Raw genomic sequence first — 26,099 nt, forward strand, 5'->3', positions numbered from 1 at the left:
TCTTTTGTACAAATTTTTGCTTCTCAATTTCATTCAGTTATGCTCTGATTTTATTTATGTTCTTCTACTAGCTTTGGGGTTAATTTGTTCTTTTCTATCTAGTTCCTTTGGTGCAATGTTAGACTGTTAATTTGTGATTTTTTCTATCCCCTTGGTGTAGGCATTTAGCACTATAAACTTTCCTCTTGATACTGCTTTTGCTGTATCCCAGATATTTTGGCATGTTCTGTCCTGTTTTCATTAATTTGAAAGAATTTTTGATTTCTGCTGTAATTTTATTGTTTACCCAAAAGTCATTCAGGAGCAAGTTGTTTAATTTTCATATAATTGTGTGGTTTTGAGAGATATTCTTGGTGTTGAATTTATTGTCCTGTGGTCTGAGAGTATAGTCTAATTTCTATTTTTTAAATTTATTAAGAGTTGCTTTATGGACAAGCATGTGGTCAATCTTATAATATGTTCTATATGCAGATGAGAAGAATGTATATTCTGTGTTTGTTAGGTAGAGTACTACTAACATAAAAACACTTAAGTACATCGTCCAATGACTCTATCAAGTAACTGCACAACTGAGTCTACAAAACAATGACAGGATAAACATCCCACATATCCATATTAACCTTCAATGTAATTGGTCTAAATGCCCTACTTAAAAGGGACACAGTGGTAATTTGGATAAAACAAGAAGACTATTAGGTCAAATTCATCAAGTGTCAAGTTTAAGTCCAGAATTTCTTTGTTAGTTTTCACCACAATGATCCATTTAAAGCTGTCAGTAGGATGTTGAAGTTCCCCACTATTAGTGTGTGGCTAAGTTTTTTTGCGGGTTTAGAAGTATTTGTTTTATGGATCAGAGTGCCCCAATGTTTATCTCCATGTCTTCGGAACCAATGAACGTCCCAGCATACTACAGATGCCCAATAAATGTTCAAAAAGTGAATACAAAAAGGAATGAATGTGTAAGAATGTCTTTGTATGCCCTGGAGGCTAGCTCATAAGGAGCAGACTTCTGCCTTTCTTCACTCTACTGTTGAGGCAGATGCCCTTCTTTTTCGTAGTGTGTGTGGCTGACCTGTTCACCCAGTGAGTTTTACCCAGTGGGGGTTACCAGCATCATCAATAGCAGACCCCTTTTTTCCCTGCTTCTGGGTAGCAACTGTGAAGGAAAAGGCAGGAGCTGAACCCAGGGTAGCTGTATCCAAACCAACAGGAGGGCTGCTGGGGAGGAGCAAAAGAAAGTGAAGTCCCTCCTCATTCGGGACTGGGCCTGGGTCCCAACATGCCAGGACTGTCAACACAGCATGTTAATCCTTAGTGGCTGTTTTTGAGCCCTTGGTGATTAATTTCCATTGAAGATTAAGATCCAACAGGGGGAAAAAAGTCAATGGCTAATCTACTATGCTCCTGGGGTAACATACTTCATATGCTTCTAATGATTACTTCCTACCTGAGCATTCTAGAAGCTAAGTGGACCTGAATCACACAGAGCATTCCCAGTTGGGCTCATATAAGTGAAGACCAAGCTGTGAGGGCAGACACAGGAGCCTCCTATTCAGCAGGCAAACAACATGCATGAAGTCCCCAAGGCCTGAGCTTGTGCCTCTCAGAGGTTTTTCTTGGCAATAATCTGCACACTTCAGTCTGCAGAAGACAGAGATTCTCTAATCCATCCTTTCCAGAGCCAAAATCCCCTACACAAGTCCCCCAGTGATGACCGGATTAACCTGGACATATGTAGCCATCCAATGGGTTCATTTTGCCCAGTGCCCAGGTACAGCTGACTTGTTAAGACACGGGAATGCAATAGAGAAAATTTAATTCATGCAGAGCTGGCTGAATGGGAGACCAGTTTTATTATTAGTCAAATTAGTCTCCCTGGAAACTCAGTGACTAGGGTTTTTAAAGGATAGTTTGGTCAGTAGGGGGCCAGGAAGAAGGAAGTGCTCATCAATTGGGTCACACATGAAGACGTAGGGAGCTGAAGCTGTCCTCCTGCACTGAATAGGTTCCTGGGTGGGGGTCTCAGGACCAGTTGGTAGGTCTGGGTGAAGTCAGTCTTCAGCAATGCAAAAACCTGAAAAGATATATTAAAAGACCAGTCTTAGGTTCTACAATAGTGATGTTATCTGCAGGAGTAATTAGAAGCTGCAAATCTTGTGATCTTTGGAATAATGGCTGGTAACTGTTTATGTCTACACCTTAGCAGAATTCAGACTTCTCTCATGCTCACAACCTGACAGCCTCTCATTAGATTTACAAAGGCAGTCAATTTGGGGGAAAAGTTTAGTTTATTTAAACTATAAACTAAATGTCTCCCAAAGTTATCTCGACACAAGCCCAGGATTGAGTAAAGGCAGTTGGAGGTTAAAGGCAACATGATAATTGGGTAGATTAAATCTCATTAACTGTCATAATTCTCTCACTGTTAAAATTTTTGCAATGGCTGTTTCACCTACTTCTCCAACTAAAAAACGTTTTGTACAAGTTCAGAAAAAAACTTTTCAGAGACAAGTTAGTGCTTCCAGGAAAATATGCATATATAGCCCTAAATGCTAAAAGCAAGATATGGCACAAAATAATGTATGATGTGCTGTTTTATTTCACTGAATTCAACATGTTTTGACATTGACCACTTTTCAAAAACACGTTTGTAGAAGCTCAGAAAGAAACATCTTGGAACCCAGTTAGCGCTTCCAGGAAAATAGGCATATACAGCCCTAAATGCTGAAAGTAAGACATGGCACAAAAACAATGTATGATCTGTTGTTGTTTTTTCACTGAATTCATCATGTATTAACTAATGGCAGTTTTCAAAGACACATCTCGTCAAAACTCAAAAAACACAATTCAGAGCATAATAGCCTCACACAAAAAATGCGAGTATCTAGCTCTAAAATGTAAATGCAAGCTTTGTTCCAAAAACCTAGATTATTTGCTGTTCTCTTTCATTGAATTCAGCATGTTGACATTGATCACTTTTCAAAAACCCATTCATACAAGGTCAGAACAAAGCATTTCAGAGCCCAGTTAGCGTCTCCAGGAAGATACGTGTATACAGCGCTAAATGCTAAAAGCAAGATAGCAACAGAAATAACGTATGATGTGCAGTTTTCTTTTACCGAACTCAACGTGTATTAACTAGGAGCAGTTTTTAAAGACATATCTTGTCAAATCTCATAAAACACAATTTTGAACTTAGTAGGCCCACAGAAAAAATGCGAATATCTAGCTCTAAAAGGTAAACACAAGCTTTGTTCCAAAAACCTAGATGATGTGCTGTTTTTGTTCATTTAATTTGACATGTTTTGACATTGATCACTTTTCAAAAACACACTTTGTACAAGCTCAGAAAAAGATATTTCTGTGCCAGTTAGTGCTTCCTGGAAGATAGGCATAAAAGCCCTAAATGCTAAAAGAAAGATATGGCACACAAATAATGTATGATGTGCTGGTTTCTTTCACTGAATTCAACATGTATTAACTAAGAACAGTTTCCAAAGACACATACTGTCAAGTCTCAGAAAACACAATTCTGATCACAGTAGGCTTACACAGAAAATGTGAATATCTAGCTGTCAAAGATAAACACAAGCTTTGTGCCATAAACCTAACTTATGTGCTGTTTTCTTTAACTGAATTCAACATGTTTTGACATTGATCACTTTTTAAACACACATTTTGTACAATCTCAGAAAATAACATTTTGAAGCCTAATTAGCACATCCAGTAAGAAATGCACATGCATCTCTAAATGCTAAGAGCAAAATATGACATGCAAATAATGTATGATATGCTGCTTCATTTCACTGAATTCAACATGTATTAACTAACAGCAGTTTTTAAAGACACATCTTGTCAAATTTCAGAAAACATAATTCTGAGCATAGTAAGCCCACAGAGAAAATGTGAATATCTAGCCCTAAAAGCCAATAGCAAACTTCTGCCTAAATTAATTATGTTGTGCTGTTTTCTTTCACTAAATTAAATAAATTCTTATTTGGAACAATTGTCAAACCTACGTTATATAGAAGCTAAAAAACACACACTTTAGCCCATGTAGCCCTTATAGAAAGATATGAATAACCAGCTCTAGTATTAAAAAAAAGCAAGCTTTGTGCCAAAATATTACATGATATGCAGGGTTTTTTTACTGAATTCCACGTTTTGCTTTTGAACATTTTTCTAAACTACATTTTGTACGAGCTCAGAGCAAACATTTCTGAGCCAAGTTAGCCTTTAAAGGCACGTAGACATAACCAGCTCTAAATGCTAAAAGATGTGGCACACATATACGGTATAATGTGCTGCTTTCTTTCACTGAATTCAACAGGCTTTTATTTGAAGAGCTTTCAAAAACACGTTTTTTCCAAGCTCAGAAGAAACATTTCTGAGCCCAGTTAGTCTTTTTATGCAGTTATGCAAATCCAGCCCTAAATGCTAAAGCAAGATATGGCACACAAATACTGTACGATGTGCTATCTTTTTTGATGAATTCAACATGTTTAGACATTGGTCACTTTTCAAATTGTGTTGAATCTCTGACTACACAATTCTGTGCATACTAGGCCCTCAAAGAAAATGCGAATATCCAGCTGTAAAAGCTAAAAGAAAATTTGTGTCAAAATAATTTATGATGTGCTGTATTCTTTGACAAAAGATAATATGTTTACACTTAACAGTTTTCTTTTTCTTTTTTTTTTTTTTTTTGAGACAGAGTCTCGCTCTATCCCCCAGGCTGGAGTGCAGCGGCGCGATCTTGGCTCGCTGCAAGCTCCGCCTCCCAGGTTCACGCCCTTCTCCTGCCTCAACCTCCCTAGTAGCTGGGACTACAGGCACCCGCCAACACACCCGGCTAATTTTTTGTATTTTTAGTAGAGACGGGGTTTCACCGTGTTAGCCAGGATGGTCTCGATCTCCTGACCTCATGATCCGCCCGTCTGGGCCTCCCAAAGTGCTGGGATTACAGGCGTGAGCCACCTTGCCCGGCACTTAATACAGTTTTCAAACGTAAGTTTTGTTAACACACAGAACACAAATTTGCGAACCCAGTGGACTCTAATAAAAGACTATAAATATGCACACGTAAAAGCTGAGAACAAGTTTTGTGCCAAAAATCCTTATGATGTGTTGTTTTGTTTCACTGAATTAAACACATTCTTACTTAGAACAGTTAGTAAAACCACGTTTTTAGACCTAAGAAGAGACACGCTTGAACCCACTCAACTTTCAAATAAAAACGTGAATATTCAGACATAGTAAATATAAGAAAGGTTTGTGCCAAAATCGTCTATGATATGGAGTTGTCTTTCACTGTCTTTTTGAGACAGAGTCTTGCTCTGTCGCCCAGGCTGGAGTTCAGTGGTGCAATCTCCGCGCACTGTAGCTGGGACTACAGGCGCCCGCCACCACGCCTGGCTAATTTTTTGTATTTTTAGTAGAGACAGGGTTTCACCGTGTTAGCCAGGATGGTCTCAATCTCCTGGCCTCGTGATCCGCCTGCCTCGGCCTCCCAAAGTGCTGGGATTACGGGGGTGAGCCACCGCGCCCAGCCAGCACATCATCAAGTTTTTTGGCACAAAGGTTGCTTTTAGCTATTAGGGCTGGGTATTCATATTCTGCTATGAGTGCCCACTGGGTTCATAAATGACTGTTCTGAAGGCCTACAAAACCTGTGTTTGAAAATGATTCTATATGAAAACATGATGAATTTCCTCAAAGAAAACAGCCCATCCTAATGAATTTAGGCACAAATCCTGCTTTTAACTTTTAGGACTGGATATTCACATTTTCTGTGAGGGCCTGTTGTACTCAGAATTGTGTTGACTGAGATTCGACAAGACAAGTCTTTGAAAACTGCTCTACATCAAAACAGGTTGAATTCAGTGAAAGAAAACAGCACATCATAAAGGATTTTTGGCACAAAGCTTGCTTTTAGCTTTAGGGCTGGATATCTATATTTTCCTGAGTGCCCACTGGGCTCAGATATGTCTTTTCTGAGCTTCTACATAATGTGTATTTGAAAACTGTTCTAGGTAAAAACATGTTGAATTCAGTGAAAAAAAAAAAAACCCAAAACATCATCAAGTTCTTTGGAAAAAATCTTGTTTTCCATTTTTAAGGCCGAATATTCTTATCTTCATAAGGGATCTCACTGGGCTCAAGAGTGTCATTTTTTAGTTTCTATGAAACGAGTGTTTGAAAACATTTTTAATTAAAAATGTGTGGAATTCTATTAGAGAAAACAACACATCATAAAGTATTTTAGCCCAAAATTTGCTTTTAGCAGTTGGGATTGGAAATTCATATCTTCCTATGAATGCCTACAGGGCTCAGAAATGTTTGATCTCAGTTTGTACAAAACAAATTTTAAAAAACTGTTCTCAGGCAAAACATGTTGAATTCAGTGAAACAAAACAGCACATTATATAGTTGGTTTTTTTTGGTTTTTTTTTGTTTTTGGCACACAAAGCTTGCTTTCAATTTTTAGACCTGGATATATCACATCTAGGAAGATATGCATATACAACCCTAAATGCTAAAAGCAAGATATAGCACACAAATAATATTTGATATGCTGTCTTTCTTACACCAAATTCAACATATAGTAACTAAGGGCTGTTTTCAAGGACACATATTGTCAAATATTTTTAAAAACACAATTTTAAGCAAAAAGGCCCTCAGAAAAAATGAGATATCTATCCCTGAAAGGTAAATGCAAGCTTTTTGCCAAAAACCAAAATGTTGTCTTGTTTACTTTCACTGAATTTATCATGTTTTGATGCTGATCGCTTTCCAAAATTTGTTTGTACAAACTCAAAAAATGACATTTTGAAGCCCAAGTAGTGCTTCTAGAAAGATATGCATATATAGCCCTAAATGCTAAAAGCAATATATGGCAAACAAATATTGTATGATGTGCTGTTTTCTTTCACTAAATTTAACATGTATTAACTAAGAGCAGTATTCAAAGACACATCTTGTGAGATCTCAGAAAACACAATTTTTAACTTAGGTGGCACAAACAGAAAATGCAAACATCTAGCCCAGAAAGGTGGACACAAGCTTTGTGCCAAAAATCTAGATGATGTGCTGTTTTCTCACTTAATTTAATATGTTTTGACATTAATCACTTTTCAAAAACTCGTTTTGTACAGGCTCATAAAATAAAGTTTGGAAGCCAAGTCAGTGCTTCCAGAAAGATATGCATATACAGCCGTACATGCTAAAAGCAAGATATGGCACACAAATAATGTATGATGTGCTGTTTTGCTTCACTAATTCAACATGTATTAACTAAAAGCACTTTTCAAAGACACATCTTGTAAAATCTCAAAAAACACAATTCTGTGCATAGTAAACCCACAAGGAGAATGCAAATATCTAGCCCTGAGAGTGATCACTAATTTGTGCCAAAAACCTAGATGATGTGCTGTTTTGTTTCACTGAATTCAGTCTTTATTAACTAAGAGCAGTTTTCAGAAACACGTTTTCAAGTCAGAAAACAATTCTGAGCACAGTAGTCTTACACAAAAAATGAGAATATCTAGCCGTCAAAGGTAAACACAAGCTTTCTGCCAAAAACCTATATTATGTGCTGTTTCTTTCATGGAGTTCCACATGTCTTGACATTGAACACTTTTTAAACACACGTTTTCTACAAGCTCCGAAAACAACATTTCCAAGCACAGTTAGCACTTCCAGGAATGTATGCATACACAGTCCTAAATGCTAACAGCAAGATATGGTGCACAAAATATGTATGATCTGCTATTTTGTTCACTGAATTCAACATGTATTAACTAAGAACATTTTTCAAAGATCATCTTGTCAAATCTCAGAAAACCTAATTCTGAGCATAGTAGGCCCACACAGAAAATGCGAATATCTAGCTCTAAAAGGTAAACACCAGCTTTGTGCCATAAACCTAAATGATGTGCTGCTTTCTGTCAATAAATTTAAGATGCTTTTACATTGATCACTTTTCAAAAACACATTTTGTACAAGCTCAAATACCATTTCAGAGCCCAGTTAGCACTTCTGGGAAGATATGCATGTACAGCTATGAATGCTAAAAGCAAGACATGGCACCCAAAATATAAGTCATGTGCAGTTTTCTTTTGCTGAATTCAACATGTGTTAACTGAGAGCAGTTTTCAAAAACCCATCTCAGAAAACACAATTGTCGAAAACACAATTGTCGAAAACACATCTAGAAAACAGATCTCAGAAAACACAACTTCAAGCTTAGTAGGCCAACAAAGAAAATGCAAATATCTAATCATAAAGGGTAAACGTAAGCGGTGTGCCAAAAACCTAGATGATGTTCTGGTTTCCTTCACTTGATTCTACATGGTATAGCAGTTCTCAAAGACGCAGCTTGTCAAATCTCAGAAAAAACAATTCTGAGCATAGTAGGCCCTAAAAGGTAAATGCAAGCTATGTACCAAAAACCTACCTGATATGCTGTTTTTTTCCACTGAATTCAACATGTTTTGACATTGATTCATTTTTAAAAGCACATTTGTACACACTCAGAAAAAAACTATTAAAAGCCTAGTTAGAACTTTCAGGAAGATATGAAAATACAGCCCTAAATGCTAAAAGCAAGATATGGCACACAAATAATGTCTAATACACTGTTTTTTTTTTCACTAAATTCAACATGTATTAACTAATAGCAGTTTTCAAATACACAACTTGTCAAATCTCAAACAACACAATTCTGAGCATAGTAGGCCCACACAGAAAATGCAAATATCTAGCTCCGAAAAGTAAATGAAGGCTGTGTGCCAAAAATCTAGATGATGTGCTGCTTTCTTTCACTGAACAGAACACGTTTAGACATTGATCCTTTTTTTAAACAATGTTTCAGACAACTTTAAAAAAAGCATTTCTGAGCCCACTTTGTACTTTCAGGAAGATATGCATATACATCCCTAAATGCTAAAAGCAAGATATAGCACACAAATAATATATGATGTGCTGTTTTCTTTCACTGAATTTAGTATGTATTAACTAAGAGCAGTTTAAAAAAACACGTCCTGTCAAATATCAAAAAACTCAATTTTGAGCATATTAGGCCCACACAGAAAATGCAAATATCTTGCCCTAAAAAGTAAATGCTAGCTTTTTGGTAAAAAATTAGATGATGTGCTATTTTCTGTAACTGAACTCATTCCATATGCTTCAAAGAAAATGCTAAACTGACACAGCTATAGATCAAACACTTGATGCACCACTTCCTTTTGACCCCCATGTCCTCACCGCCTGCTTCTTTGTTTGATCACCAATAAATAGTGTGGGCTCCCAGAGCTCGGGGCCTTCACAGCCTCCATACTAGTGTCAGCCCCCTGGACCCACTTTATGCACCCTTAACTTATCTTGTCTTATTCATTTGACTCCGCCAGACTTCGTAGCCCCCACAGTCTGGAATTGGGCCTGATCACCCCAACAAATAATGAGTTGATGGGCGCAGCAAACAAACATGGCACATGTATACCTATGTATCAAACCTGCACATTGTGCACTTGTACCCTAGAACTTAAAAGTGTAATAGAAAAGTAAGAAAAAAGAAAATGTGTCTTTAAAGAGTGACCAATGTAGAAACATGTTGAGCTCAGTTACAGAAAATAGCATGATAAAACGTGTTTTTGAAAAGTGATCAATGACAAATTATGGCTGGGTGCAGTAGCTCAGATCTGTAATCCCAGCACTTTGGGAGGCCAAGGTGGCAGATCACTTGAGGCCAGGAGTTTGAGACCAGCCTGGCCAACATGATAAAACCCCATCTCTACTAAAAATACAAAAAATTATCTGGGCATAATGGTGCACACCTGTAATCCAAGCTACTTAGGAGGCTGAGACACAAGAAATCACCTGAACCCTGGAGGCAGAGGTTGCAGTGATCTGAAATCATGCCTCTATGCTCCAGGCTGGGCCAAAGAGCAAGACTCTGTCTCCAAAAAAAAAAAAAAAAAGCCACAGGGGACAAACACACACACACATATACACACACACATATACAGAGAGAGAGAGCATGAGAGGGAGAGCTGACAGGGCAGCACATGCCTATAGTCCAGCTACTTGGGAGGCTGAGTGGGGAGGACTGCTTATGCCCAGGAGTTTGAGTCCAGCCTGAGCAACACAGCAAGACTCCATCTCTGAAAAAAGAATTTTAAACAAAAAACATAGAGAGGCCTTCTCTTATCTTAGGACAACTTAGTAACACTATGAGTTAAGTACAGAAGAGAGGAACACAATTAACTCACTTGTAAGATGGTTATGGTTTTCTTCTTTTGAATCCTTTTTTTCCACAGGTGCTTCTTGATACTGTGCAACAGAAAATAAATTAGGAGAAGCACTTTTTGAAGTTAAGACAAAATCTCCATGAACAGTTCTGCAGTAGTTGCTTTGCTTATGGGATAAAATGTAGGAAGCGTATGTTTCTTCCTGAGTTAGGTCCAGGTAGATGTATGACGGGAAGCAGCGTGTGGCTCTCTATCCAGTCATGGCATTTCCTGGAGACCTGTGCTTCTGGCTCTGATCATCAGGCAGTAAACTCAAACCTTACAATTAAGAAAAGCAACAAAGCTGATGACTTCCTTCAACATTTTCTCTTTCATCCCCAGTAGTGACTCCACCCCACAAAGTCTTCTCCACAGTGACAAAAGGATTTTTTCCCTTTATTAGGAAGTGATGTTTAACAAAATCATGAAATATTTATTTATTTCTTTATTTATTCATTTTTTTTTTTTTGAGATAGAGTCTTGCTGTCGCCGAGGCTGGAGTGCAGTGGTGCAATCTCAGCTCACTGCAACCTCCACCTCTCGGGTTCAAGCTATTCTCATGCCTCAGCCTCCTGAGTAGCTGGGATTAAAGGCATGCACCACCATGCCCAGGTAATTTTTTGTATTTTTAGTAGAGATGCAGTTTCACCATGTTGCCCAGGGTGGTCTTGAACTCCTGAGCCCAGGCAATCTGCCCGCCTCGGCCTCCCAAAGTGTTAGGATTACAGGCATGAGCCACCATGCCCGGCCAAAATCATGAAATTTTTTAAATTCCAAAGTGACCTTCACATAGATTTAAGTAACAGTATATTTAGATGCTGCTTCTGTGCAGACAGTGTGGGCACTGCAGAGCTGCAGCTGCCTAACTCCTATTCCACATGTGAGAACATGCAGGAGTCAACTCTGCAGCCCTGCAATCAGCACATCAGACCTGGAGCACCCACACAGACAGTGATGCGAGTGATCTGAGCTGTTCCCTAGTTATCAAAACCCGCCCTTTAGATTATCCTTAAAATTTTGGTATCATTGGTTGACAGAATAAAGGCTGACTTTTCCTTCTGGCATGATCTCAGCTCACTGCAACCACCACCTCCCCAGTTCAAGTGATTCTCCTGCCTCAGCCACCTGAGTAGCTGGGACTACAGATGTGCGCCACCATGCCCAGCTAATTTTTGTATTTTTAGTAGAGATGGGGTTTTACCATGTTGGCTAGGCTGGTGTCGAACTCCTGACCTCCAGTGATCCACCACCTCAGCCTCCCAAAGTGCTGGGATTACAAGCATGAGCCACCACACCCAGCCAAGAGTTAACAACTTTTCATTGTTGGTCTGATGGTAGGAAGTGTCCACTCTATCCAGAGAGCACATGTCAGGTGCAGTGGCTCACACCTGTAATCCCAGCACTTTGAAACACTGAAGTGGATCATTCGAGCCCAGAAGTTTGAATGTTAGCCAGGCATGGTGGCATGCACCTGTAGCCCTAGCTGCTTGGGAGGCTGAAGCAGGAGGATCACTTGAGCCCAGGAGTTTAAGGTTATGATCACACCACTAGACTGCAGCCTGGGCGACAGAGTGAAACCCCCAACTCTTAAAAAGAAAAAAGAGAGAACATAAGTGCTAGCCTGGCCAAGGGATGATCCCCAAGCCCATGTCTTCCAGGCCAGAAAGGGGAATTCTAACAGGTTGGGAAGATGCACTCAGAGATGCATGTGTCTGGCCTCTAGGCAAACCCAAGAAAACCCACATCCTGCTTCACCTGCAGGAGGAGTGAAGGAGTTCTTCACCAAGGCCTGAAACCTCAGATTTCCAGAATTACTTCAGTAAAGAAGTTTCTAACAACAACCTTGGGTGCTGAGAGACATTTTTTAAATCTTGGCAGTTTGATATAGGTAAATCTATTGCTGGTGCATTGGACTTACAACAAAACATCCTGGAAACCTAATGAGTCTATACAACAAAGGGATTATCACATCCACTACATTCTAGAATGCCTGACAAATGATGAATGATGTTGAATAGATAGTAAAGGATTTCTAGCTTGAATCTTTGTTGTAATAAGAGCAAAACAATACCATAATAGTTGTCACACCTGTATTTTTGCTTTCTTCAAAAATAGCAATAATTATATAGTAGTTGGATGGTTCTTCAAGCATTCTATAGGTTTTTATTACACATTTTTTTTAGATGGGATGACTGTCACCCAGGCTGGAGGGCAGTGGCACAATCACAACTCACTGTAGCCTCAACCTCCAGGTCTCAAGTGTTCCTCCTGCCTCAGCCTCCTAGGTAGCTGAGATGACAGGCACGTGCCACCACACCTGGCTAATTTTTATATTTTTTGTAGAGATGGGTTTTCACCATGTTGCCCAGGCTGGTCTTGAACTCCTGGGCTCAAGCAATCCACCTGCCTCAGCCTCCCAAAGTGCCAGGATTACAGGCATGAGTCACCATGCCCGGCCTATCATTTCTTGGAGGAGAGTTTTGACAGACATAGAATTTTCTTTGAGCACTTTATATCATCCCACTGCCTTCTGGCTCCCATGGTAATAGATTGGCTGTTAATCTTATGCAAGTTCCTTTGTATGTAGTGATCATTTCTGTCTAGCTGCTTTTAAGCTTCTCTCTGTCTTTGGCTTTCAACAGTTTGATTATTAATATAACTCTATTGTGGACTTTTTGAGTTTATCATACTTGAAGTTCATGGAGCTTCTTTGAAGTGTTACATTATGTATTTTAACAAATTGGGGACTTGCCACTGTTTCTTCAGATACTCTTCCTGCCACCTTCACCCTCATTTTTCTTTCTGGGACTCCCATTATGCATATGCTGATACACTTGATGGTGTCCACAAATCTTTTGGACTTGGATCTTCATTCTTCTACTTTCTGCTCCTCAGACTTAATAATTTCAATAGTTTTATCTTCGAGTTTGCTCATTCCTTCTCTTACCTGCTCAAATCTACTCTTGAGCATCACTTGTGAATTTTTCATTTAAGTTATTGTATTTTTTTCCTTTTTCTTTTCTTCTTCTTCTTTTTTTTTTTTTTTTTTTTGAGACAAGATATTGCTCTGTCATCCAGGCTGGAGTGCAGGAGTGTGATCTTAGCTCACTGCAGCCATGAACTCCTTGGCTCAAGTGATCCTCCTGCCTTAGCCTCCTGAGTAGCTAGGGCCACGGGCATGCACCACCATGCCCGGTTAATTTTGTAATTTTTTTGTAGAGAGGGGATCTCCCTGTGTTGCCAAGGCAAACTCTTGGCCTCAAGTGATCCTCCCACATTGGCCTCCCAAGACATTAGGATTACAGGCATGAACCACCATGCCTGGTCCTATTGTACGTTTTAACTACACAATTTCTTTTTGGTTCTTTTCAGTTCCAAAATTTGTTTGGTTCCTTTTATAATTTCTATCTCTTTATTAATATTCCTTGTTTTTTAAATAATTTCAACTTTTATTTTAGATTCAGAAGCTACATGTGCAGGTTTGTTACCTACATATAATTCGTGGTGCTGAGGTTTGGGGTATGATTGAGCCCCTCACCCAGGTACTGAGCATAGTAGCCAATAGTTTTTCAACCCTTGCCCCTCCCCCTCCCTCCCAGTCTAGTAGTCCCCAGTGTCTATTGTTGCCATCTTTATATCCATGAGTACCCAGTGTTTAGCTCCCACTTACAAATTAGAACATGTGGTATTTGGTTTTCTGTTCCTTCATTAATTCACTTAGGACAATGGCCTCCAGTTGCATTGACGTTGCTGCGAAGGACATGATTCCATTCATTCTTTTTATGGCTTCATAGTATTCCATGGTGCATATGTACCACATTTTCTTTATCCAGTCCATTGTCGATGAGCACCTAAGTTCATTCCATGTCTTTCCTATTGTGAAGCGTGCTGTGACGAACATACTAGTGCATGTGTCTTTTTGGTAGAATGAGTTCTCTTGTTTTGGATGTGTATCCAGTAATGGGATAGCTGGGTTGTATAGCAGTTCTGTTTTCAGCACTTTGAGAAATCTTCAAACTGCTTTCCACAGTGGTTCAACTAATTTACATTCCCACTGACAGTGTAAAAGCATTTCCTTTTCAATAAAGCCTTGCCAGCATCTGTTGTTCCTTGACTTTTTAATAATAACCATTCTGACTGGTGTAAGATGGTATCTCATTGCAGTTTTGATTTGCACTTTTCTGATGATAAGTTATGTTGGGCTTTTTTTCATGCTTGTTGACCATTTGCACATCTTCTATTGCATATTCTCTATTTATTGAGACTTTGTTCTCTTGGTTCTTTCTTTCAGTTATTTTTCTATGTTTCCTTTCACTTTTTGTCCATGTTTAAGACAGTTTATCTGAAGTATTTGTCTAATAATTCCTATGTCTGTGCTTCCTCAGCTCAGGGACAATTTCTGTTCATTTCTTTTTTCCTTTGAATTGGCCATTTTTTCGCCTTTTTTTTTTTGCATGCCTCATAATTTTTTGTTGAAGATTGGACATTTTGAGCATTATGATGTGGTAACTCTAGGAATCAGTCTCTCTCCTCCCCCAGAATCTCTTGTTTCTTAGACAACCCTATAGAGTAGGTTGTAATGATGAAACTTGGTAAATTACCTTGTCCCCAATCCCCTTGGTAATAAATTGTGGAGTCAGGATTCAACCCCATACCCTTTCCACTGTATTCTCTACTCTATCCTTTCTATTCTCATTTTATTCAGTATCCTAAAAATCTGAATCTTCCCCATTGCTTTATTCCCATTTCAGTGAATCTCAGATCTGTATCTCCAGCCCCCTGCCTCTCTTGAATGGCAGATAAATGTATTTCCAACTAGTTACAAGCACTGTCATGAATTTCAAACGCAGGAAGGCTTAAAGTAAATTTATTATCTCACTCTCCTGTTTCCCGAACTTTCCCGAAATTTTCTTCTTTCCCGCCCTTGTGAATCCCTTCCATTTCTCAGTTAAAGGACAGCACCATCCACCCACCTCTCTCAAAGCCTAGCTTTGTATTAATCCTCATTGACCAAATCCCTCCTGAAATATGAAACTGAAACAAAGCCCTGAACCCTCAGGCTGATCTTGGAAGAGAAACCCCGCCAGAGGCCGGGTACCTCTCCCCACCTGGCGGACCCGATTCCGGGCGCATTCCGGCTACCGTCCCTGCTTGGGCCGCTGCGCTTGTGCGGGGCGGGGTTCCGGCGCAGTGACGCCCGCCCAGCCCCGGGGGCAGGAGAGCCTAGATTACGGAAGTACCGCGAGCAAGGAGCGCGGAATCCGGGAGCGCCGGGAGCTAGCTGGATCCTCTAGGCAGGTGCGTGGGCGCCGCGGGGTGGGGGCTGCCTAAAGGTCCCTGTAGTCCTAGCCAGGAAGTACCCCGAGTACTACTTCTCCGCCAGAGGCTGCGCCCTTGCCCTGCGCGGCATTGGCGCTGTGGGCCTGACGGCGCTGTGAGGCGCGGGGGTGGACTAGTTAGTGCAGCCAGCGCCCTCGGGGAGGGATGTTGCGGTCGTTCCGCTCTGCCCGGCAGCGCAGCCCTGGTGACTAGAAACGGGGTGCGGTGGGGGGCGCCCACCGGAGCCGACACTCACACCAAGTCTCCGCACCCCGTGCGGTGCGGTTCACAGTAGTATGCGTTGTTTCTTGTTTCCAGTATGCCAAACGCCTTCTTTCCTAAAGTTAGGTTTCGAATTGTGCAAAAGTAAGGTGGTTTGGTGAGTAATCAGGAAGTACTATCTGACCTCGTGACTCATTGGGAACACCGTGATAGAAACAGTGTGTTTGTTGAGGTCCAAAGTTGAAAACCTCTAACTCAGTTAAGTAATTCCTGCTGGGAGGGCCGAATGGTTCACCCAAGGATCGAGTTGGTAGATCACAGGTTCTAGAAAACCAAGGCGCTGCTAAATATTCAAGCCCAAGCACTTTGGATTCTGGACTGCTGAATGACAACAGTTATATGACAATATCCAAGCATAGTGCTATGATAAAGGGGAAGTTCGCTCTGAGTATGTGCGTGTTGCAGATTGATTACATTGACTTTATCACTTATTAAGTAAACATTAGGTCTTGTTTGTGTGCGTAGAGCTACTGTATATCATGTAGGAGTGAAATAAAAGTAGTATCTTTGTTGTTTAAGGGTTTAATAAACCCATTAGGGAGGTGCATTACTGATGCTATTTGAGTCCAAAATGCAAATAGTGTCAGAAGGCTTTTCTGTAATCCTGGGCTTTAATGGATACGTGAGAGTTTTTAGTAAGCAAGCTTTTATTGAATGCCCACTGTATATCAAAAGTGATCTTAGCGTGTGGTGACTCACACACTTCGGAAGGCGGAGGCTGTAGAATCAAGACTGCCCAGAAAGGGACTCCTCAGGGTTTTCCGAGAGGAGGAAATGCCAGTGGTAAAGACGAAGACCTGTGAAGCAGGAAGCCACTTGATTCCATCTACACCAATGGTTTATGGAGCAGCCAGGAGTTTGTGAGGAGGCGCGCTGAGGGTGTCTTAGGAATCGGGGCTGTTCCCTGCTGTCTTTGGATGGAAGACACTCTGTGAATGTTATTTGGGGAAGAAGCTGGGAAGGGGGACAGGCTGGAGTGACTGTGCAGATTTGCCTTAGAGAATAACCAGCCCCTAGCCCGGTGTCTGCCACATCGCATATGTACATAATCAGCGCTGATGAAAACATGAACTAACTGTGTTTAGAGAACACTTTGAAACAAGGAAGAACTGGTGGCGCATGTCGGTTAGGCGCTGTTAACCCAGAAGAGGGCTGGCATTTTACAGAGACTAGAGATGAATCTGTGGAAAGAGAGAAGTCAAGGCCTCACTTGAGATTTCATGAAACCCAAAGTGCGCCTTTCCATACCTCCCACGCAGCCGCAGGTGCTAAGAACAGACCACAGATTTATGTTTAAAATGTTTTTACTCTGGGCCGGGCGTGGCAGCTCACACCTGTAACCCCAGCACTCTGGGAGGCTGAGGCAGGAGGATCGCTTGAGCCCAGGACTTTGTGACCAGCATTGGCAACATAGTAAGACCCTGTCTCTACCAAAATTAGGCGGGCATGGTGGTGCAGGCCTGTGGTCCCAGCTACTAAGGAGGCCGGGGTGAAAGGATTGCTGGGAGGGAGGTCCAGGTTGCAGTGAGCTGTGACAGTGACCGCACCACTGCACTCCAGCCTGGGAGACAGAGCCAGACCCTGTCTCAAATAAAATAAAATGTTTATACTTTGATTTCACAACTATGTGTAGGTACTTAATGCCACTGAACTGTACATTTAAAATGGTTAAGATGGTAAATTTTATCTTCGCATATTTTACCACAATTTTTAAAAGGCTAAAAAATGTTTATACTCCTTGATTCAGTAATTACATTTCTGGCCATCAACTCTAGGGAAACTATGACAGAGATGTGGCCAAAAAATATATGTATAAGCATTTTAATTAAAGTGTATTTCTAATAGTGAACACTTTTAAGTAACCAAGTATCTGATGACTTGGGGAAGGATTAAATAAATGCAAAGCTTATGTAACCACTAAAAACACCTTCAAAGAATATTTAGTGACATGGGGAGGATATCACTAAAAGCTAAATAAGCTGTGAAAGTGAAAGTCCTATTTAAAAAGTAAAGGGCAACTGGCTATAACATTAAATATAGAATATTAATAATTTAGAAAATACAATGATACAAGAAAGAATAATACCAAAAAAATTAAAATATCAACAGTGGGGGCCAGGTGCGGCGGCTCATGCCTGTAATCCTAGCACTTTGGGAGGCAGAGGCGGGCAGATCACTTGAGCTCAGGAATTCGAGACCAGCCTGGCCAACATGGTGAAACCCCGTCTCTACTAAAAATACAAAAATTAGCTGGGCATGGTGGTGCCTTTCTGTAGTCCCAGCTACTTGGAGGCTGAGGCACGAGAATTACTTGAACCTGGGAGGCAGAAGGTTGCAGTGAGCTGAGATCGTGCCACTGCACTCCAGCCTGGGTGACAGAGCGAGACTGGCTCAAAAAACAAACAAACAAAAATCAACAGTGGGGTTATTTTTGGATGGAGGGATCAGGTGCTTTTTTAAAAACAACTTTATTGACCCATAATATGTATGTAACTATTATGTATCCAAAAAATACTATTTAAAAAATGTATTGGGGTACAATTTACATACATTAAATTCACTCATTTTAATTGTACAATTCAATAATTTTTCTCTTTTTTTTTTTTTTGAGATGGGGTCTCTGTCACCCAGGCTGGAGTGCAGTGGCATGATCACAGCTCACTGCAGCCTTGACCTCCCAGGCTCAAGTGATCCTCCCACCTAAGTCACCTGAATAGCTGGGACCATAGGCATGTACGACCTTGCCCAGCTAAGTTTTGTATTTTTTGTAGAAATAAAGTTTTGCCATGTTGGCCAGGCTGCTCTCAAACTCCTGGGCTCAAGCGATTTGCTCCACTTGGTCTCCCAAAGTGCTTAGGGTTACAGGCATGAGCCACGTTGCCTGGCCCAATTCAATAATTTTTAATAATTTACCAAGTTGTGCACCATCACTGCAGTCTAGTTTTGAGCATTTCCATCATTGTAGGTGCTTTTTATTTTTTCTTCGTAATGATTAACTTTTAACACAAAAAAATTGTTCAAACTTTGATTCAGTAGTTCTAGTTGAGTATTATTTTCTAGGATGATCGTTGGAGATGGAAACAAGGATTTGCACATAAGGATGTTCATCATAGCTTTTTATGATACCAAAAATTAGAAATGATTTAATTTTCTAACAATAACTCATTTATGGTCCATATCTGATAGTCTCTATTAAAAATGTTTTCCAATAATATTTAATGACAAAATGCTAAAGATGCTGCCTGATAACAGCAGGATAGGTAGTGTGATTTCAATTTGATAAAAAATACAGTCTGTGGCTGGGCGCGGTGGCTCATGCCTGTAATCCCAGCACTTAGGGAGACCAAGGTGTGCAGATCACTTGAGGTTGGGAGTTTGAGACCAGCCTGGCCAACATGGTGAAACCTCGTCTCTACTAAAAATACAAAAATTAGCCAAGCATGGTGGCAGGCACCCATAATCCCAGCTACTTGGGAGGCTGATGCAGGAGAATCGTTTGAACCCGGGAGGCGGAGGCTGCCATGAGCCGAGGTTTCACCACTGCACTTCCGCCTAAGTGACAAAAGTGAGACTGTCTCAAAAAACAAATAAGGTGTTACAATAGACCTAGAAAAAAGCCCAGAAGAAAAATGCAAAACAAGATGCTAACAGAGCCCTAGGTTTTGAGATTTTTTTGTTTTGTTCTGTTTTTTTTTCTGTTATACAATTCTGTATTTTTCACATTTTCAACAGTGACCATGAGTCACTTTTCCAGGAAACATGTTTTAAACAGGTCAGAGGATTTAACACATCCAGGACCCATCGGAAGGTGGACTTGAGCAGCCACTCCATGTCAGCCAACCTTGGTCAGCATAAGTGGGGGTGCAATATCACATAGAGGCTGTCCTGGAAATTATTAAAGAGTCATTAAAGGCTTTTAGTGTTTTTTTTGTGTGTTGTTTTTAATTGTCAGAGATTACAACTAGCATAGATTAACCTAAATAGTGTGGTGTAATCTCTTTTATGGTACCCCTCATTTCATCCCTCCTATCTATGCACAGATGCTAATTATTGAATGTAAGAGGCAGTCAACAAATGAAACTTTTACATGCTAATGTTATGGAAAGGCAGAATTACCTCAAGAGACTTCAGTTTAATCGGACCTCAAAAGAAAGATTAAAAAATATGAATCCCTAATGTGTCCATTCATTGTGTCCTGGATGGGGGATACAGCATGGGGTGAGGAAGGGCTGGGGATCCCAGGGATAAGGACTATAATATATAACAGCATGTGTCAAGACTTGGAGGACCAAGCTGTGGGTTTCTTCCTCCTGAAGAAAAAGCCAGTGTGGCCAGGAGGGAATGAGATAGCTGTTGGCCTTGAACCATGATAAGCAATTTGTATTTTATTTGAAATGTAATTTAAAAACAAAAATCAAGATTCCTGAAGCTGCAGTGTGGAGAAGAGATTGAACACAGGCCCAACAGGAGTGGGAGCCAGTCAGGATGTGAGGGCATGGGCCAGAGTGGCAGCAGGAGGGACAAGTTCTATACATTGGGGCTGTATCAGGGGCTGTGATGGAAGAGAGACAGCTGGCAGAAGGAGGTGGGGGTGCAGGGAGTCAAGAATAGCACCCAGTGGTTGTCTCCAGCCAAGGGGGAGAGGGAGGCCTAGGCTGGGGACGTCGAGCCTCTGTGGTGCCAAGGAGACCCAGAGGTGAGGTGTCAGGGAGACAGTGGCATTGTATCCTCAGTTGAGAGCCCAGGGAATGGGTACCACCATCCAACACACACAGGGCAAAGGTACTGAGAGGTGACAGCGTGCTGGCAGCCCTTGCAGCCCTCGCTTGCTCTCGGCGCCCACTCTGGCCGCACTTGAGGAGCCCTTCAGCCGGCCGCTGCACTGCGGGAGCCCCTTTCTAGGCTGGCGAGGCCGGAGTCGGCTCCCTCAGCTTGTGGGGAGGTGTGGAGCGAGAGGCATGCAACCGAACCGGGGCTGTGTGCCGTGCTTGCGGGCCAGCGCGAGTTCCGGTTGGGCGTGGGCTGGGCAGTCCCCGCACTCTGAGCAGCCTGCTGACCCCGCTGGTCCGGACAGTCAGGGGCTTAGCTCCCGGGCCAGCAGCTGCAGAGGGTGTGCCGGGTCCCCCAGGAGTGCCGGCCCACCAGCGCTGCGCTAGATTTCTCGCGGAGGCTTAGCTGCCTCCCCAAGGGGCAGGGCTCGGGACCTGCGGCCGCCATGCCTGAGCCCCCCTCCCTGACGGCCCTGGGCTCCTGCACAGCACGAGCCTCCCCCACGAGCACGGCCGGCGCCGGTCCCATCGACCGCCCAAGGGCTGAGGAGTGTGGGTGCAAGGCGTGGGACTGGCAGGCAGCTCCATCTGAGGCCCTGGTATAGGATCCACTGGGTGAAGCCAGCTGGGCTCCTGAGTCTAGTGGGGACTTGGAGAACTTTATGTCTAGCTAAGGGATTGTCAATACACCAATCAGCACTCTGTGTCTAGCTCAAGGTTTGTAAATACACCAATCAACACCCTGTGTCTAGCTCAAGGTTTGTAAATGCACCAATCAGTGCTCTGTGTCTAGCTAATCTAGTGGGGACTTGGGAGAACTTTTGTGTCTAGCTCAGGGATTGTAAACACTTATCAGCACCCTGTCAAAGCAGACCAATCAGCACTCTGTAAAATGGACCAATCAGCAGGATGTGGGTGGGGCCAGATAAGGGAATAAAAGCAGGCTGCCCGAGGCAGCGACGGCAACCCGCTGGGGAACTCTCCCACACTGTGGAAGCTTTGTGTTTCACTCCTTGAGGTAAATCTTGTTGCTGCTTACTGTTTGGGTCCGCATTGCCTTTAAACCGCTAAGGTCTGCAGCTTCACTCCTGAAGCCAGCGAGACCACGAACCCATTGGTAGGAGTAAACAACTCCGGACAAACTCTGGATGCGCGGCCTTAAAGAACTGTAACGCTCACTGCGAGGGTCCGCAGCTTCATTTTTGATGTCAGTGAGACCAAGGAAGGAACAAACTCCCGACGCGCCGCCTTTAAGAACTGTAGCACTCACCACGAGGGTCCGGGCGGCTTCGTTTTTGAAGTCAGTGAGACCAAGAACCCACAAATTCCGGACACAGCACTAGGTAGGGCGGGGCCTCTGGCCTGTAGGAGTGGGAGGTAAAAGGGCAGGCAGAGTAAAGGAGAAATGGCGGAGCCCAATCGCGGTGCAGGGCAGTGGGCTTTCAGCAAATCAGCTTAGTCCCAAGACGCGCCGGCCACGGCAGAGAACCTGACCTGCCTGCCCAAACTAACACAGGACCCGGAACCGCGATCCCCAAACTAATACAGGACTTGGGAACTGCTATCGCCAAATGGCAGCTTACTTTGGGGGAGCCTGTTAGACGTGACTCCTTGCTTTTAAAAATTGACAAATACGAGTCTGGGCAACATGGCGAAACCCTGTCTTTACTAAAAATGCAAAAAATTAGCCGGGCGTGGTGGCGCAGGCCTGTAATCCCAGCTACTCGGGAGGCTGAGGCAGGAGAATTGCTTGAACCCAGCGTTAGCACAAACTGCAACATTTTGTGAGCTCCCCGCTATTTTGCAGACTTTGGGTAAAGTGAAACATTTCTCGTGGGTTTAGGCGGTGAGAAACATCCTTCCTAACCGCCTGACCGCAAGGCCAACAAAGGCTTCTCTAAAGAAACTTCCCTCTCATGTCTTCTTGGGCAAACGTCCAAGAAACGCCATGATGACATCCACCTGAATAAGGACCAGAACCCTTGTTCGGGGTTACAAATCATGGGAACATCTTACCGATATCTTGCGGGGCAACAAGCCATACTGCCCAGACCCCTCCCACCCATAACTATAAGTACCCTTAGCCTGTAAGACTTAGCAGTGGGCTGTGGCATTAGACTGGTCCCCTACTTCTGTAGGTTTTATGCTGCACATAAAGCCGCATTTGCTGTCAAGCTCGCGCTCTCTCTCGCTCTGTCTCCTCTCTCTTTTCCTTTGTGTGTGTGTGTGTCTGTGTGTGTGTGTGTGTGTGTGTGTGTGTGTGTGTATGTCTTTAACCCTCACCTTCCCTTCCCGGAAGGCAGAGATTGCAGTGGGCAGAGATTACAGTGAGCTGAGATCTGCCACTGCACTCTAGCCTGGGCGACAGAGTGAGACCCTGTCTTAAAAAAAAAAAAAAGCGGGGGTGTGCCAGGCGCGGTGGCTCATGCCTGTAATCCCACAATTTTGGGAGGCCAAGGTGGGCAGATCACTTGAGGTCAGGAGTTCAAGACCAGCCTGGCCAACATGGTAAAACCCCCGACTCTACTAAAAATACAAAAGTTAGCCAGGTGTCGTGGTGGGCGCCTGTAATCTCAGCTACTTGGGAGACAGAGGCAGAAGAATCAATTGAATCCAGGAGGTGGAGGTTGCAGTGAGCCAAAATTGCACCAGTGCACTCCAGCCTGGGTGACAGAGCAAGATTCTGTCTCAAAAAAAAAAAATTTTAGAAAATGGAAATTAAACCCAGTTTTTCACCATGTATTAATTTATTGTTAAATGCATTGTACAGTAAATGAATTAAATTAACCCAGGCTGGGTGTGGTGGCTCACACCTGTAATCTCAGCACTTTGGGAGGCTGGGTTTGAGCCCAGCCTGGTCAACATGGTGAAAGCTTGTCTCTACTAAAAATATAAAAATTAGCCATGTGTGGTGGTGCCCGCATGTAGTCCCAGCTACTCGGGAGGCTGAGGCAGGAGGAGGCTGAGGCAGGAGGAGGCTGAGGCAGGGGAATCGCTTGAACCAGGGAGGCGGAGGTTGCAGTGAGCTGAGGTCGCACCACTGCACTCCAGCTTGGATGACAGAGTGAGATTCCGTCTCCAAAAAAAAAAAAAGAATTAACCCAAATGCAGAATATATATGTGTATATACACACATACATATTCCATTTAAACATAGTTGTATATTTTTATTATCAGTTGTTCAGTTTTTCCCCAGAATGGCTTAATAGAAGTCCACATAAGGAGTCTTTTTGAATGCATAGAATTATATATAAAAAACCCATGGTTTCACTATCAAATAATGTTAATTTCTAATTTAGAAATAAATGGTTCCATGTTCTGGAGTCACACACTTGATCTGTAACTGAAATCTGTCATGTTTTTATTAAGATGTATATTATGAGCCTGTACAAAGGGATTTTTGGTGTAGTAATATCAACCATAAAAGCTAGAAACGATTCTTAAACCAACACACATATTGCAAGCTAGGATATTATTCAACTTTTGCAATGTTCAATTGATAACATGATTACAATATCTTTCTTAAGATAATACCCAATTTTCCCACAGTTTGCTTGTATAATAATTCTAAATTCACTGTCATATTGACTTAAGAGAGAGTCCTTAAAAACTTTTTTTCCTATAGGATGATGATGGGAATCTTTGCAAATTGTATCTTCTGTTTGAAAGTGAAGTACTTACCTCGGCAGCAGAAGAAAAAGCTACAAACTGACATTAAGGAAAATGGCGGAAAGTTTTCCTTTTCATTAAATCCTCAGGTATTTCCAAATGTCATAAACTACAGTATGATAAAACATCACGCATGCAGGGAACAGGGTCATGGTTAGAAGAGGAAGCAGAGATTAGCAGCAGGAGAGAGTGAGTGAGCTACTCGAAGTTCCTCAGGAGAGACTGTGACATGGCCCATTGGGAGGCTGGGCTCTGAGAGGCAGAGGTGGCCCAGCCCTGTCCTCTCCCTGTTCCCTGAACTGCAGGACAATCCTACATGTCCTGTGAAGCAGGATATTACTAGAGCACAGCCAAATATGAAAATAGAATTTCAGACCAGCCATATCTATTCTTGAAGGAGAGAAGTCATAGTACACAGGATTTGCAAAAAGCGCAGTCGTCACTCACCAGTGTGTCAATGCTGGGATGATATACTGGTAAGCCAGGTTCCTGGGTGCAGAAAGAAAGACATGCAGTGCAGACTCATCTTCGCAGTGTAGCTTATGCTGTTTGTTTTGTTCATTTAAAGGCTGTAGGAATTTACCTTCTGCCTCTTGAACTTGTAAGCCTGGCAGTTCAGAATAATAGGATTTTACAGCTGGATGAAATCTTAGAAATAATTCAGTCTAACCTCTTTTTTAAACCACCTCACTGTAAGAAGTAAAAATAGAAATCCAAAGGCTCTAGGTGCCAGACTGGCCTGCCCCTGTCCTCTGCTGTTCCCTCTGTTGACGAATTGATGAGCTGACTCAGCCTGCCCCTCCCTGGACCTCAGCCCTGGAGCTTGGCCATTGTGAGCCTCATCTATTCTGTGAAGCGTGTTCAACTCCAGCTGAATACCAGAAATGCAATGTCCCTGTTTACTTCCAGTTCAGGTAGAATTGTATATACTTCCCTTATACAGCTTCCCACACTGAGCTGTCTCACTGTCTCTGTGGACAGATAAGTAATTCGTGCCCGCTCTCCCTTCTCAGTTTGTCTTCTGTGTAGAGAACTGCCAACATGGTCTCTCCTTTTTAGAAACTCACATACTGTGAGTGCAACCTTGTGGAAGTCAATGTGCATAAACATGTGAAATGTGCATCCCAGCTACTGTAGATAATGAGGCAGCTCTATGTGTAATGATGAAGAACAATCGCCAAGGTAAATTCAGTGGAAAAGCCGGCACGGAAGAGGCTGAGGAGCACGCTGCCATGTGTCTACGCATAGTGTAGCTCTAGCAGGATTCGCGAGGAGCAAGTGACAGCAGGTGCCTCTGCAGAGAGGAACTGGGGAAAACAGTGGGGAAGAAGTTAATATGTCATTATTTCATTTTTTAGATATTCTACAATGTGAGTTTACTATTTATTAAAAAATAAATAAAATTATAAGCGGGCATGGTGGCTCATGCCTGTAAACCCAGCTGAGATGGGAGAATCACTTGAGGCTGAGAGTTCAAGACCAGCCTGGTCAACATAGCAAGACCCCATCTCTACAAAGAAACAAGATTTTCTAAAATTACAAATTAAAATAAATAATGAATAACCTGTGAACCTCCGTTTCCACTACTAAGAAAATAGTTGAACAAGTGCACAAGGATGTGTACATGAGGATAGTCATCACAGCATTGGTTACAATAATGAAAATTTAGAAATAACCTCTAGGGTTAATCAATTATGGTGCATTCATATCCATATCCTTTAAAAACAGTTGATTTTTAAAATGTTTATGTAACTAGAAACTGATAATTTATAGA

The 26,099-nt window shown here is 42.1% G+C and overlaps 1 protein-coding gene and 1 long non-coding RNA gene across 6 annotated transcripts in view; one reads left to right on the top strand and one right to left on the bottom strand.

The window, feature by feature from the left end:
* Positions 1–26,099, top strand: part of LOC100172861 (poly(ADP-ribose) polymerase family member 4) — a 117,704-nt gene that overhangs the window by 10,883 nt on the left and 80,722 nt on the right. For 4 of the 5 annotated variants that reach the window (XM_063714681.1, XM_063714682.1, XM_063714683.1 and 1 more), the window contains one exon: positions 24,282–24,414. In XM_063714681.1, coding sequence (XP_063570751.1) covers positions 24,282–24,414 — 133 coding nt within the window. 5 annotated transcript variants of the gene reach the window in all.
* Positions 1,835–25,632, bottom strand: LOC129049653 (uncharacterized). The gene is made up of 3 exons (XR_010136669.1): positions 24,773–25,632; positions 10,269–10,565; positions 1,835–2,074 (listed from the first exon to the last, which is right to left on the bottom strand). It is a non-coding gene; the product is annotated as an uncharacterized LOC129049653 (long non-coding RNA).

The sequence above is a fragment of the Pongo abelii genome, chromosome 14 (assembly GCF_028885655.2).
Source record: "Pongo abelii isolate AG06213 chromosome 14, NHGRI_mPonAbe1-v2.0_pri, whole genome shotgun sequence".
Lineage (NCBI taxonomy): Eukaryota > Metazoa > Chordata > Mammalia > Primates > Hominidae > Pongo > Pongo abelii.